The sequence below is a fragment of the Crocodylus porosus genome, unplaced genomic scaffold (genome assembly GCF_001723895.1).
Source record: "Crocodylus porosus isolate Cpor-Errol unplaced genomic scaffold, CroPor_comp1, whole genome shotgun sequence".
NCBI lineage: Eukaryota > Metazoa > Chordata > Crocodylia > Crocodylidae > Crocodylus > Crocodylus porosus.
In genome coordinates this window covers 212,405,591-212,419,423 of record NW_017728886.1, presented here as the reverse complement: position 1 = coordinate 212,419,423, position 13,833 = coordinate 212,405,591, and the positions used below count along the sequence as shown (strand labels likewise).

The 13,833-nt window shown below is 37.3% G+C and overlaps 1 protein-coding gene across 2 annotated transcripts in view; it reads right to left on the bottom strand.

Moving 5' to 3' along the window:
• Nucleotides 1-13,833, bottom strand: part of SULF1 (sulfatase 1) — a 170,511-nt gene that overhangs the window by 82,626 nt on the left and 74,052 nt on the right. For both annotated transcript variants that reach the window (XM_019549006.1, XM_019548996.1), the window contains exons 4-5: nt 4,754-4,826; nt 4,254-4,473 (exon numbers count right to left, since the gene is read on the bottom strand). In XM_019549006.1, the coding sequence (XP_019404551.1) occupies nt 4,254-4,425 (172 nt within the window). In that variant the 5' untranslated portion in view covers nt 4,426-4,473; nt 4,754-4,826. The remainder of the gene's footprint in view (nt 1-4,253; nt 4,474-4,753; nt 4,827-13,833) is intronic.

Genomic DNA, 13,833 nt, shown 5'->3' with positions numbered 1-13,833 from the left:
GGACCCCTACCTTCTTCGGCTGTGATGTCCCCCCCTCCACACACACACACACACACACACACACACACACACACACACACACACTGTGCCTCTCACGCTACACACACTCTCTCTCCCACTCCCTCATTACTTTCTCTGTCTCTCTCCCTCCCTTACTGCGTGCGCGTGCACACACACACACACACACACATGCCCTCCCACTCCTGGCAGCAGGGTACCACTGCAGCTCCGTCCTCCCACGGTTCAGCAATGCAGCCCAAGGCCACGTGGTGCTGGAGCAGGCATCAGCAGTGTACCAACATGGGGGGGCGGGCAATGGCTGGGGGGGTGCCAGCTGAGCCAATAAGCCATGACACCTCCCATATTTGGTGTGTGGCCCACCCACATGGCTAGAGGGTTGGCCGTTTGTCTACCTGCTACGCCCAGAAATTCCAGTCACTGCCACTCCCCTGGTATCTGGCGTGCCACAGTGTCAATTTCTCCACCAAAGTGCCATGGGGCAGGAGAGGGGGTGCCGTGCCCTGCTAGTATTGTCCCCAGGGATGGGGTGCAGATGCAGGCATTGGCACCCGGGCAGCAGAGGTCCATGGTATGCCACTGGCAGACTTGAAGGGAAGCATTGAAAGCCAGGGCAATAAGGGGGTGAAAGGGTGGGGGTGGGGCAGGAATGGGCCGGCCTTGTTGCTGCCTCTTGCCGGCTTTCCGTGGGTCCTACTGCCCCAGGCTGCCATCATCTTTGACAGGCAGCCAGGAGCTGATAAATATTAATACAACTGTCTGGCAGGCTGAATCAGGGCCACGGGCCCTATTTTGCCCACCCTGGCCTAGACTGTGGCAGCAGCAGTATGTCTGGTAAGGGTAGACCCGAGTATGCCCTGTTTACTTGCCTCTGCTGATGTGCTCCAAACAGAGGAAGCAGAGTACTGCTTGAGGAAGCTGTATACATCTGAGAGGGAGATGTGGCAGAAATACCACAGAAACAGACAGAGAAGCCAGCCAGAAAACTCCAAAGAGCATTCAGAGAAGAACATTTACTGTAATGCTGAGAGAAAGCTAAGAAGGAGAGATTTTTGGACAGAGTGCTGGCTCAAAAGAGGCTTGGAACTATGAGCAAAGATGTGGTCTATTTATGTTAGATCCTATTACACTCAGGGAAAAAGGACTTTAGGTACATTCTTTGTAAATAAACAGGTTTGCACGATCAGTTCCTTGTAATAAAAACTGATCATAAAACTTCAAATACTAATTGCTTATGTTAAATCACTATAAACTATAATACTTTTTTCCTTTATCACTGGACATTAGATTTTGTATTTTACTCCACTGTTTTATGCAGTGCTATGATTTAGAGCAGGGAGGAGAATGAATATTTTGCTGTAGTTATATATCTTATATATTTTTATATATTAAAAAGCATGTATTTTGAGTAGATATTAGACGTGCCTATGCTCAAAATAGAATAGAAAATAATCTATGCTGAATAATTTAGCTTGCTGCATTCTATAAATTCTAGACTTGACACCATTTTTAGCATAAGCAGATCTCACTTGTGTGAAATTTAGCTTTGCTCACCTGAGGCTTTCAAAGGGCAAGGTTATAACTCACATGAGTGCATCTTTAATCTGTCAAATGAACAGAAGGATCTATTGTTGAGACTGCAAAGAATCAGATATTATGGGTCTTGAGGCAGAATTAATATCACCTACAAAAAGGACATGCAAATTTACTGTGTCCAGGGAAAATGATGCAGGGATTGTGCAGCACAGTTTTCCTTCAACTGAGAAGTAAAGCAGATATGCAAGAAAAGCTGTAGTTAGTACTATAGGAGTTTTTATATGTGCTCTAGGATCGGTGGGGGGGAGGAGAGGAGAGGGGCCTTTAATAAGAGTGGCTCCCGGGAGCCAATTACAGCATCCCCAGTGTCTCGTGTATTCAGCATCCCATGCTTCAAAATGGCGATGGAGGCACTTTAACTAAAGCTTGTTTGATGAGCTTTAGTTAAAGTGTCCCCACTGCTATTTTGAAGTGCAGGGATGCTGAATTCATTTGATGTCAAAGCTGCTGGAGTGTGCAAATTAGCACACTCAATTAATCATTCTAATTAGAATGTGCTGGAGCAGGCATCAGGCACGGGCATAGATAGCCTACAAATTCACATAGTAGCCATAGGCCTCTGTGAATCTCCTATGTAGTTTTCTAAGATAGTAGTTCTTTAATATGAACCAAAGCCTTGGTGCATCCTTTGTATTCTCCTATAATATATGTAATCCTCTCTTCTGATTCTATGATTATAGGGGTACTGTAATGCACCTTCCATCCAAATAGCCACTCTGCACTTTGGCTTCAGTGCCTAATGCAGGCATTCTCAACATCTTTAGATCCAAAGCACCCCTCAGAAAATGTGAGCTTTTACTTTTCTTTTTTTACTACAGTAATATAGTAGAACAATTCTTCAGTTTCACAGGACTCAGAAAGACCAAAACAAGTCAGAATGCTTTTGACACCATGGATTCCTCTTTGAAAACTCCATGTTCATGTTGTGACTCATGTGTAGGTCTTTGCACACCTAACAGTGCTAAACACTGCACGGCACTCCAGGGCACCCTTAAAGGGATCTAGCAGCACTCTGGTAGAGATTCATTGGCTTAATGGAAAAGGGCACTCACTAATCACAAAAACAGAGGCCAGGACTTAACCACTTCTGAAATGTCTGCAGTTAAAAGACACATACATGTGCAATTGCTATAGGTTATTTTAAGCTAGTAATATAGGATTTTTTTCAAGCACTGGAAAAATGGCTATTTATCATGTTGTCTTTTTAAAGAGAACAAACATTAGAATAAGACATAAAATAGTTTAAATAGTTTAGACAGTCACAGATCTAAAAGCCCAAACAAACCTGGAACTCAGTGCGCAATACCTGATAACAGGGTTAGCCTTAAAACAGGATACACTTGTTATTACTGACAGCCTTAGGGCCACAAAAAGGTTATATAAAGTCATCAGCAAACTTCGACAAATATAAAAATAATAATGGCTTGAACAATTAACTAACTGATACTGAGCTCAGCCATTTGTTCTGGTTAACATTTTTTGCTGACAAATGCAGATTTGGATCAACAGAAACATTCAGTAAAATTCAAAGCAATTTTGGCAAACTGTTTTGGTCAGAAAGGACACTGGGAAATTCCTCAAAAGTTGAAACACGTTGTTTCAACACAGAGCAGATATTTTTATTTTTCAAACCAAAGCATTCCATTTAGCAATTTCTTGCATTTCTGTGGAGGAAAAAATATTTTTCAAGTTTTTAAAATTCTCAAAACTGAATGTTTCATTTCAAACGGAAATTATATTTTTTAACCTTAATTTTCTGAAAAGTTCAAAAAATATATATTTTGGATTGACCTGAACTATTTCCCTCCTCTCGCACACTGATATTTTGGTTCAGACAGTGAACCAAAAAAATCAGTTGTTTGCACAGCTGGAGTTAATATTTTTTATAGCTTACTTATGGGAAAACATGCAAAGAAAGACTCCAGAAACATCCTGTAAATGTTATAAATTTTTGTCCCCTCAAGAAAAGTATGCGAATATCATTTCCTACCTGGGTGCCCACACTGTTCTCAAAAATGTAATGTGCATATGGCAACACGACTGATCTGCTATCATATACATGACAGAGAATGAAAATAGACAGACTTTAAGGCATGTACAATTACATGTAAATAATAAACACAGAACCTGAAACTAGGCCAATTTTGCATATGTATATATTATAGCAGACCAGACATGGTATATGACAAACAGAAAGAGAATATAAATTTTCATCCATCTGGTACCATGTCATAGATGACTTTAAAATAGCTTTACATTTTAAGAATATTATATAAAAGCAGACCATCATGAAATAACAAATTTCATAAAAGGAGTTTCCTTCTCTTTGAGGCAGTCTGAGTTCTTAAATGGTTTTGTATTTTTTGCATTTTTATTACCATATTTTTTGTGTGTTCTTAGGATAACACGGTAAGTTTTGCTGGATACAAAAATGAAACAGGCTGAGTTAAATCAGGAAAAGGGATAATCAGTAAATATAGATATATAAAGCAATTTTTATCCACATAATTTTCAACCTTGTCTCATATGCTTGAGGGTGTTTCAGGACAGATACATTTCAGGATGTCAGATACCAGGAAGCAGAAAGATACTGAATTATGTGTACAAAAGAAATAAAGGAAGTAACAATTATATCTCACCAAGTTCCACATCTTGGTCATCTGTAAGTACAAGAATAATATTTGGTCTGATGTTTTTTCGTTCCTGCTGCACACGTCCTCTGAACCTTGGAGATTTGACAGTTGAACAGAGACTTCTTATCCACTCAGTACTGAGCACAGTCAAAAAGAGTGCAAAGCAAGAATACTTCATTGTAGTTCCTCTGGTCCCAAAGTGCCTGATCTTTTTTTCCCCTAAGGTCTGTAAAGAGCAAAAGAAATTATGTTAAAACAGTGAATAAATTTGCAACATCATATGGGTAAAGGCAATACCCAGAAAAAGCAAATCTGACAAATAAACGTGATTGTAAGTCATATAAATTAAGAACAGCTTTAAACTATGTCATTTTATAAGAGTAAATTTAGGCATTTTGCAACTTCTCTTTCTTATTTTACTTTTGATTCCAGTTATTCCACTGAATACATATATTCCAGTACATAATACATACTTTTTCTTCCCATCTTTTTATAGGGCAGTATACCTTAAGTTCAGGTCCTGGTACAGTAATGAATTGCTATGATGCAAAAGCATTCAGAACATCAGTAGGAGGAGCCCTAGAAGAAAGAAAAAGCAGAAGACATGTCAATCTAAGACCTCATAACTGTTTGTGTGCTCTGAAGTAAGTCTCCAGACTTGAATATCACAGCTTCTCTTTTCTATCCTAAAATAAAGAAGTGGAACATCCCTCTGCAACATTCACCATGCCTATGCGGTCCATTTAAATAATGTCTTCCCTGTTGTTTAGACTAAAGATTTATCTTGAGATAAACAATATCTATACCATCATATCATCATTAGGTGAATTTTCCAAAAACTCTCCAATAAGTGTTTATTTCAGGTTGGTGGCACCTGGAAAATAAGAGCGTTATTTTACGTTAACTCACCTGCATCAGAGATTAAACACTCACAAAGCAGAGAGGACAGTAAGTCTGTCATTTGTAATCTGCATTGTACTGCTACATTAAAAAGTCATCTTTCTGCTGACAGGAGAGCTCATATTAAGTGACAGTCTGGATGATCTTATCCAGCATTGTGAAAGCACGTCACTGTCCCTCATCAATCAACAGTACAACTGAGTGCATCATCTATAATGCACAGTACCTCTGGCAAACCCTTGTCCTCAACAGTCTCCTTCCAGACTCGTCTCAGTATGCCTATCAGAACCCCCTCTCAGTGCTTGCCTGTCAAACAGCCTTGCTTTTGTAAGACTTGATGCAAGCACAGAGGTTTTGCTTTGCTGCAGCAGATTTAAACCTGCAACTGAAAATGATTGATTGGCCTTGGGATGAAAGGTTAGCCATTTACTCTTTTAACATTTTTTGCATTACTGACTGAAGCCCTGGAAAAAACCTCAAATTATACAATAGAGGGGAAATAAAAGCTTGGAGTAATGCCCGCTCACTTTAGGGCATTAACCTGATGACAGTGTTAGTTTTATTTTGGAACTATAGCTGCCTCATTTGGAAAATATAGGGAAAAAATCATTTGGGAAAGTCGGCATAGGAAACTAGGCTGCACAAGCCTTAATTAGAATGAAGCACAATTCATTGGAAGATCTTTACTCCCACACCTGAGACTTCATCTTTAGATATGCAACATTAAGTAGTGCAGACAAATACGCAGAGCCAATTTAATGCAAGCAATGCACAGCAAGAAAATAAAGGGCCCCATCACTCATCTAAAAATACAACAAAAAGAAGGTGCTTTAAACCTCAACAGAGCAGAGTGGAAAGGACTCGACACTGGACTGCTAGAAAAAAAGATCCTGTTCTTGTTTTCACACACACCTATTATTTTAAGCTTCACAAGGTACCCTATAAACAGTTTCATGCTCCTCACTGTGGCAGGCTGTAATTACAGCAGAAGAGTGTGAACGTCTTTAAAACAAGAATTCAAGTGTCTATTTCAAAGTATCCTGTCTGCTACTGTCTGTGCACCAACAGACATTCCAGTCTGTGACTGACATTCTAGCAATGCAAAGCCAGCGTGCAGGATCAGCATTTAAAACTAGATGCTAGGCAGTGATTGTGTGACACTGAGATAATAAGTAAATGGGAAGTGTGCAATTAATCTGGGTTAAGTTTTAAAAATATTTCAAGCTCCCATGCATTTGTCCTAACTCACATACAAAATGACAAAAGCACTGAATAGGATTACTGAAGAAATAAGCATTCTTCTGACAGACACCAGACATCACATGCTTTTGGTGCAAAAGCAAAAATACAATTTCTCTAAACGCCTGATCTTTAAATAGCAAAACTTTGACTCACCTCACAAAGCCTGAAAGGATATGTGAAGTGAGACTCAGTGTTTAGTTTCTTACATCAGTTATACTGTACAGCAAACTTTTTCAGACAATGTTGACCTAGAAAGTGCAGTCATCCTGACTACACTGAGCAAACATTGGCACCAATGTGTTTGAATAATCCCCTGCAGTATGAAACTGCAAGTTCCTGACAATTACACCTCAGTGCTAATAAAATTTACACTAATCCTAACCAACATTAGCAACTATTCTTCAATTCATCTTGTTTGAGCTACATTTGCCAGTCATTAAAATAATATCCCTTAGCTTAAATTTTATTTTATGAAGTCAACACCCTGGTCATACAATTCTCTTCTAGAAAAAAAAGGTGAAGTTACTTACCAACTGTGTCTTTTTCCTTGATATGGGAAGGGAAACATATGAATTGATCTAAAATTTAACAAAATGACCTTAAGTTTACTTAACGATTCTTGCACAAGAGCACAGCAATCATTGGTCATTCACAGTACTCTGAATAACTGCATCCCTTTTTTGCACAGACAATTGTTTATTCAAAAATGACCTTGTAAAACCTGTCATCCTTTCACAGCTTGGTTTCCAACTAGAGAAGGAAATGAAGTAAAGGAGAAAACAGACAAAATGCTGGCTTGATAGAGGAGACAAGGATGCAATGTTTGTGTTGGATAGTTGGTCTTAGTCTACAAGTGCCCTTAGAGACACTGCAATTTGTCTTGAGAAACAGCTGAAAATAGGAGAAATTTTAAAAGAGACCTTTTTTACTTCACACATGGAAAGTAAACTTAAAGCATTGTGCAGTATCCAAAAAACCAAGACCTGATTACAAGTTGCCTTTCTTTAGAATGGTAAATGAAAACATGGATTGTAACTTTGATACATGCTCTATGAGAACTTTAAAAGATTTTTCTTTTCCATTAAATCTTTAGGACAGTTTCTTCAAGAGAGGCTTAAAGTATAGTGGTGAAGAACTAGGAAGAACCTACAGTACTAATGCAGTGGGTGCACTTGAGGACTTCACTCTTGAAAACCATTGTAAGTAACTAGCCTCACATTTCATACAAATTTTGGTAAAATATTCAGAAGTAATTTGTGATTCTACTGCCCCTGATTTATGACACTACATAAAAGGACTTCTATTCAATGCTGAGTGTTTTCCCTATGAAAGTTAGAAATATCTAGGAATCTTGATTGTTGTTCACTGAGGGTACTGTCTTGTGAACAGCTTTAATAAAACACTTGCTGGGTTTCAATTAAACTTTTCATAGACATTGTATCATGGCAGGCTATATTTTGTCTTTTCCCCTGGGATATTTTTTTCACTCTTTTTTATATCCTGGAGATATGGCCTGCGGGCAATTTTTCACCTCATGTCTTAGAGACATGGCTTCCAAATATCACAAGACTCCAACCTTCCTTTTTCTACAGAAAAAATACACAGCATGCAACAATTTGTAGGAAGCTGCATAATTTTCACTCCTTGTCAACTTGTTTTAACTTTTTAATTTTCTAAGGAAGTGAGCTGGCTCTGCGAGCAACATGCTGTTCTTGAGCCTTGAGTTGGGGACCACTGCTTTAGTGGCACAGAGATGAAAGAAGAGTTCTAGTGCCAACTGACGGAGATTAAATGGTATTTATCTTAAATGGTAGTGCCCTGTGGATTTGAGGCACTAGAACCAGAGTTATGGTTCTGGATCTCCTGTTCTGTGAGATCTTGTTCTGAGAGATCTGGCTGTCCTGTTCTGTGAGATCTTTGTAGTAACTGTGTCTATTGTGGATCTATTGATCACAGAATGTAAATTAGGTAAAACAGAAGTCCTAATATAAGAGACTCCTGCTCGTGTAATTGAAGTTCTATTCTCACCCAATATCCAAAATTTTACTGGACAAGGCAAGCTCTCTGTACTTTAATTTCCCCATCTGTAAAAACAGGCTAATTATATATAACCTTCATATATGCCACGCATGAGTTCTGTAAACCTTAATCAGAATTTCTAAGGTGTTTTTGATATAAATGAGCACATCAATGCTATTATTATGGTATTATTAAGGAAAATATAACAACCAAACACATAGGACATGAGAAACATGATGGTTTTTACCACAGCCTGTGTAATAACCTGCCTTTTCTCCTTTAAAAAAAAGGTTATCTTGTATAATACATGATGGGGAGGGGGAAAAAGCCAAGTCACAATCTCAAGAAAAAAAAATTATTCTTATATGATGCTCTAGAGGAAAACAAATCAACACCAATTACCTTGAGAGAACATTCCTATATGACTATATGGTGGTCAGTATCATTTGATACATGTTAATGTTGATCATCTGGCTCAGTACTAGTTAGTAGTTTAGTTAAATCTGGCAGGAATTTGATTTTAGTTTTTACAGCTGTCAATAAAACCAGAGCTTCTGGAGGGAAGCAAATGACAGAGGCCACAAGGAAGTCTGGCTGTTCATAAGAAAGCAGTTATGGGACTCTATACTTCTTGAGACTTTTTAAAAATTGTCACCATAGCTTTAGAGGCCAATAAAATTGACCCACCCATCTAGCCTAGAATGGCAAGTCTCACATAAAAATCCTAAAATCTAACTAGATCTCACCTGATTTGGACAACCAGTAATACAGTGAAAATCAGAATCAATATTTTATACCTGTCATTTTTAGTTGTTTTCCTTAAAGATGCTGAGAAAAAACCCAACAAAGAATGATCCTGAAATATCCAAAATGAACCATTCCATAAGCACCTCTCTAAGTCAGTGGGAGTTTTATACTCAGAAAGGCTCTGATAAGCAAAAAGGATTAAATTATTTTCTCAACACACAGACACAGATTCCATGATGTGTCTGCATCAGAGATAGAACATATGCTTTTGTGCTTATCATAACTTGAGTTATAACAAGTGTACTGATAAAAATTTGAGCTAGCTATGAAATTAGTAATTGCGCAGAAAGTAAAACATGACATAATTAAAGGCCTTGTGAGACTAGATATTAAATTTGCATCAAACCAGTATGGTAGTTTAGAAAACTTTACCCTCCTTTCAACACATGTTGTCTTGACCAACCATAAATTTATAGAGCAGTAGTAAAAATTAGAAGTCTGAATTCACAGTTATTTTCAAGTGGTTCCATTAAAAAATGCTGGCAGACATTTTTGTTAGGAGTTGAGAAAGTTATTAACTTTGTTTAAGTCTTACATTTTTTTCTTCAAATAGAAAAGCATAGAAATCATAGACTATCATGCATAACAGAGTAAATCTGCAGTTCAATTTCCTGTAGGATATCAAGCCTTTAGCTATAGAAAATACATTTACAGTGCAACAAAATCAGGAAACAGAAAGATCTACCACCTCTTTTAAAGGCTAATCCACTAATATCAGTTGTAAGGCATAGGATTTATGGGGAACACAAAGAATGTAGTTACTATCTAGGTCTAATCTATACCTATTTGATCTACAACATACTTTACCAGTTGGAGTTATCTGGTCACCTTCAAAATATAATCTGTCCATTGTTTGAATGTTTCATCAGAGCCTCAGGTAATATTAATATAGCTGTTAGCTATAATTTAAAGTAATTGCGGGCATAGAGATTCATAACCTTAGAATAATTTTTTACACTATAATTTCACAAACAAATACAGGCATAGCCTAATTTAAAAGAAAAAATCATGCAGTGACTTGAAAGCATAATGCACACTTTCTAATCCACTTTAACTGTGTGCAAATCAAGGAGAATTTTTGTTGGATAAAAATATTCCAACTATATAGCATATAGTAACCACGGGGCAAAACAAATTTTAATAAAATTCTCAGACTATAGTTATATAAGAAATCAATTTTTTGGCAAGAGGAAAATAGTTTTTACTGTAGTGCAATAAAATAATCTTGAATCAAACAGTTTAAAAAAATCAGAACACAGGATGCTTCACATTTTATACTAACTGAACACTATCTGAAAAATTGTTTTAAGAGAAAGTTCTAGCATATCTATCACCTTGTACAGTGCTTTGTTAAGTTACAAACTTCTAATAATTCTTTATTTCCTAAATTTATTTTCTCACCATCTAGTTTACTTTGTTTTAAAACTTCTTATTTCAGCACAGCCAAGAAGTTCACTTGTCCTACAAAGAAGGGTGATATAATTAAGCCAGATGACGTGCCCCACAAGTAAAATCAGCCATTCATGAAAGCTGGTCACCAGAGGCCATTTCAAACAATGCATATTTCAGAGTAATCTAAAGTAATCCCTTCTCTCTACTGATTTGGTTTCCAGGCAGTCTTAAGCACATGTGTGCAGCAAACAGAAGGCTTATTAAAACCTGATGTTATATTGGAAGTTATAATGCAAGAGGCTTGTGATTGAATTCTGTGTCTGTGAACCTTCAAAAAGGAAAAAAAAATCTATTAATGCATATGCTTGTTAAACTTATGAGTGTCACCATACAAGCAGTTTATTAGTGCTTGCTAAATAATTGGGGGAAAAAAAGTAATTTAGTTATGCATTGGATTCTAAACAGGCTTCTAATACCAGATTTTGATCTTTAAAAAAACTTAATCATATCTTGACTTTCTGGCTACCTGGTAATATAATTGGCCAACCACTCCAAATATTTTTCAACTATAAACAGTGACCTTTGTGCATGAAGGAATTTGGGTAATTTTAAAATTCCTCTTAAAAACCACATATCTTCGCTGTTTCCCCACTCGGTTCAACAGTGTGGGGCATTATTAAAACATACTGTACAATAACATAGTGAGGATTCAGCAATCTAGTAAGTAGTCTTGTGACAGGAGATCATATCAGCGGTAAAAAACAGGGACACAGTTTTTAAATTTCTGTATTAAAGTTGTGCTTAAATATAAGTAAAACCTGTTTTAGGTGGAAATTGTTCAGGAAAGCATTTTAAATCTGTACATATTGATGGCTTTACACAGAGAGAGAATATGTCAATTTCTCTCCATTTTAGTACATGTATGTATACATAAAATATTTTAAGGGTGTATATATATATGCATATGTACAATAATACAGGCTGTACGTCATGTGCTTTTGAAAAAGGATCTCAAATATAAATGTAGTTGCAACCTATAAGGGTGAGAGATTTTCAAAGCACTTAGAAATTAGACAGCTACCTCCAGTGACTTATAAGAACAAGACACCTGGCTTCCTTTGATGCTTTTGAAAATCCTGTGGTTATAAATTAGTATTGATAAACCTACTGGATTATTAAGATGTTCATGTTGTGTATGTGTACATATCTATGCATGTTGGAGTATATATAGCATCCAGTGATTTTTCCCTTGACTTCCAAACTTGAAGTCCAATATTGAAGACATGTGATCCTGTGAGTAGTCCCATAAAATTGCAAGTACTGGAACTTCCTATGTGAGTCAGAGTCTGTAGGATGAAGCCCTTAAATACCCTTCTTTTAAGTAAGGTCTTCCATATTATGTAGCTTTCCAATTTAACCTATTACACACTTTGAGGTACATAAGAGAGCATTTTCAGAAGATCAAGAGATGAGCGTTTAAATAAATTTCTATCTGATAAGCCTACAATATAGAGAAATCAGCAGACTAATAATGGTAAACAGACAGTTAGACCAAACAAAACAAATCTGTTTCAGAAAACAGATGCTTCATATCCTTCTCCATAAAGGCTAGTCAGGGAGGAAGCTGCAGTGACTTGAGGCACTACTGAGAAGTATATCACCCACTATATCAATGTTATTTTTCACTGTCTTTTTGTAATACGAAGGCCTCAGGTATTCTGTGAACTCAAACACCTGTTTTACAAATAGAACTACAAGGTAAACAAAACACAGGACTTTTATCTACTTCCACCATAATTCTTCCATCTATTCCATCATCCTCATTATTCTACAATCCCTACTTTCAATGTTAAAGCCTTGCTCTCAACATCCACCTGCAAATGCTTGGAGAGGAATGACCTGCAATTGACCTCTGCCAATAGGAAACTAAGAATACCATCTCTACAATGCCCATGGTCCAAAGCCAGGATGAAGAATAGCATTCCAGAACAGCACACCACATCACAGCAGGTGGAAAAATATTACTTGTGTATTTAAAGGGATACTTAACTGTTTTTAGAGCAAATGTTTTCAAAATAAAATTCAACTATTAGATTTAGGCCCTGATCTTGCAAACACTTATACATGTGCTCAATGTACTGTTAAGTGAAGAGTCCCAGTGAATTCAACAGGTTTCACTTGTTTATATCTAAGCATACTTATCCATGCAGAATTAAGGTTCTAAATTCTTCACTTTGAACTGAACTGGAATTCTCCTGAAGGGCATTTTCATGTCCTCAACAGATATAACCATCAATATTGTGTATAAAAACAGCAAGTGTATGCAAACATAGGGATTCTAAATTTCAGAAATTGGAGTACTTTTACCAGAAAGCTGAATCTAAAATGTCATGACCATTCATTCAGTCAAGACATAAAAGTAACAACTTCAATTAATCTGTCCAAACAAAGCTAACAATACAGCAAGAATTCCAAACACCAACTAATCGAAAAATTTCTTATATGCTATCTTCAGATTGAAAACTAAGAGACTAAGAATGGGTCACTGACATTACTCTGGGCTAACTTTGAATCAAAAGGTTTATTTGAAACAAGCACAACAGATCAGTGCCCATGAGCATGGACCTTATTTTGCAAAGGCAAAACTTTCCCTATTCTTGAAATGCACAAGCCAGTATATATATGCAGTTATACAAATTTGCAAGTTGAGGCAGCAGAGAAGACATTTGCCTCGGTATGTTTGAACATGCATATGTTTATTTCCTGATCATTTTTTGAAGGCAGCTATGACAATAAGGAGGTCCTGGTAGCATGTCTTTACTGAAACTTAGCTGTCAAAGCCACAGTTTTAACAGACTTCCTTGCAGAATGATGGAGCAACATGTAAATCTCTCATGGCTCATAAAACAGGCGGCAAACACATTCAAAATGGTCAAGGAAAAACTTTTCAGCTGGATCTTGGCAATAGCATTGTTTACTTTATTGCCTTATCATGTGATATAGGGCTTTGTTATATGCTGCACTTTGAACTGCTCAAATGTTTATTAGCGTTAGTGCTAGCTCTAAGTTTGAAGCAGTCACACCTTAAGGCTAGAAACCTTCTCTGACTGCACAGCTGTGAGTTGCCACTAGAGGGCTGGCGAGCAGGGGCATGACTAGGAGCTATAGCTGTGAGTTGCCATTACAGGGCCCATGAGTGGAGGCAGGCTTATGGTGGGGGGTGGGG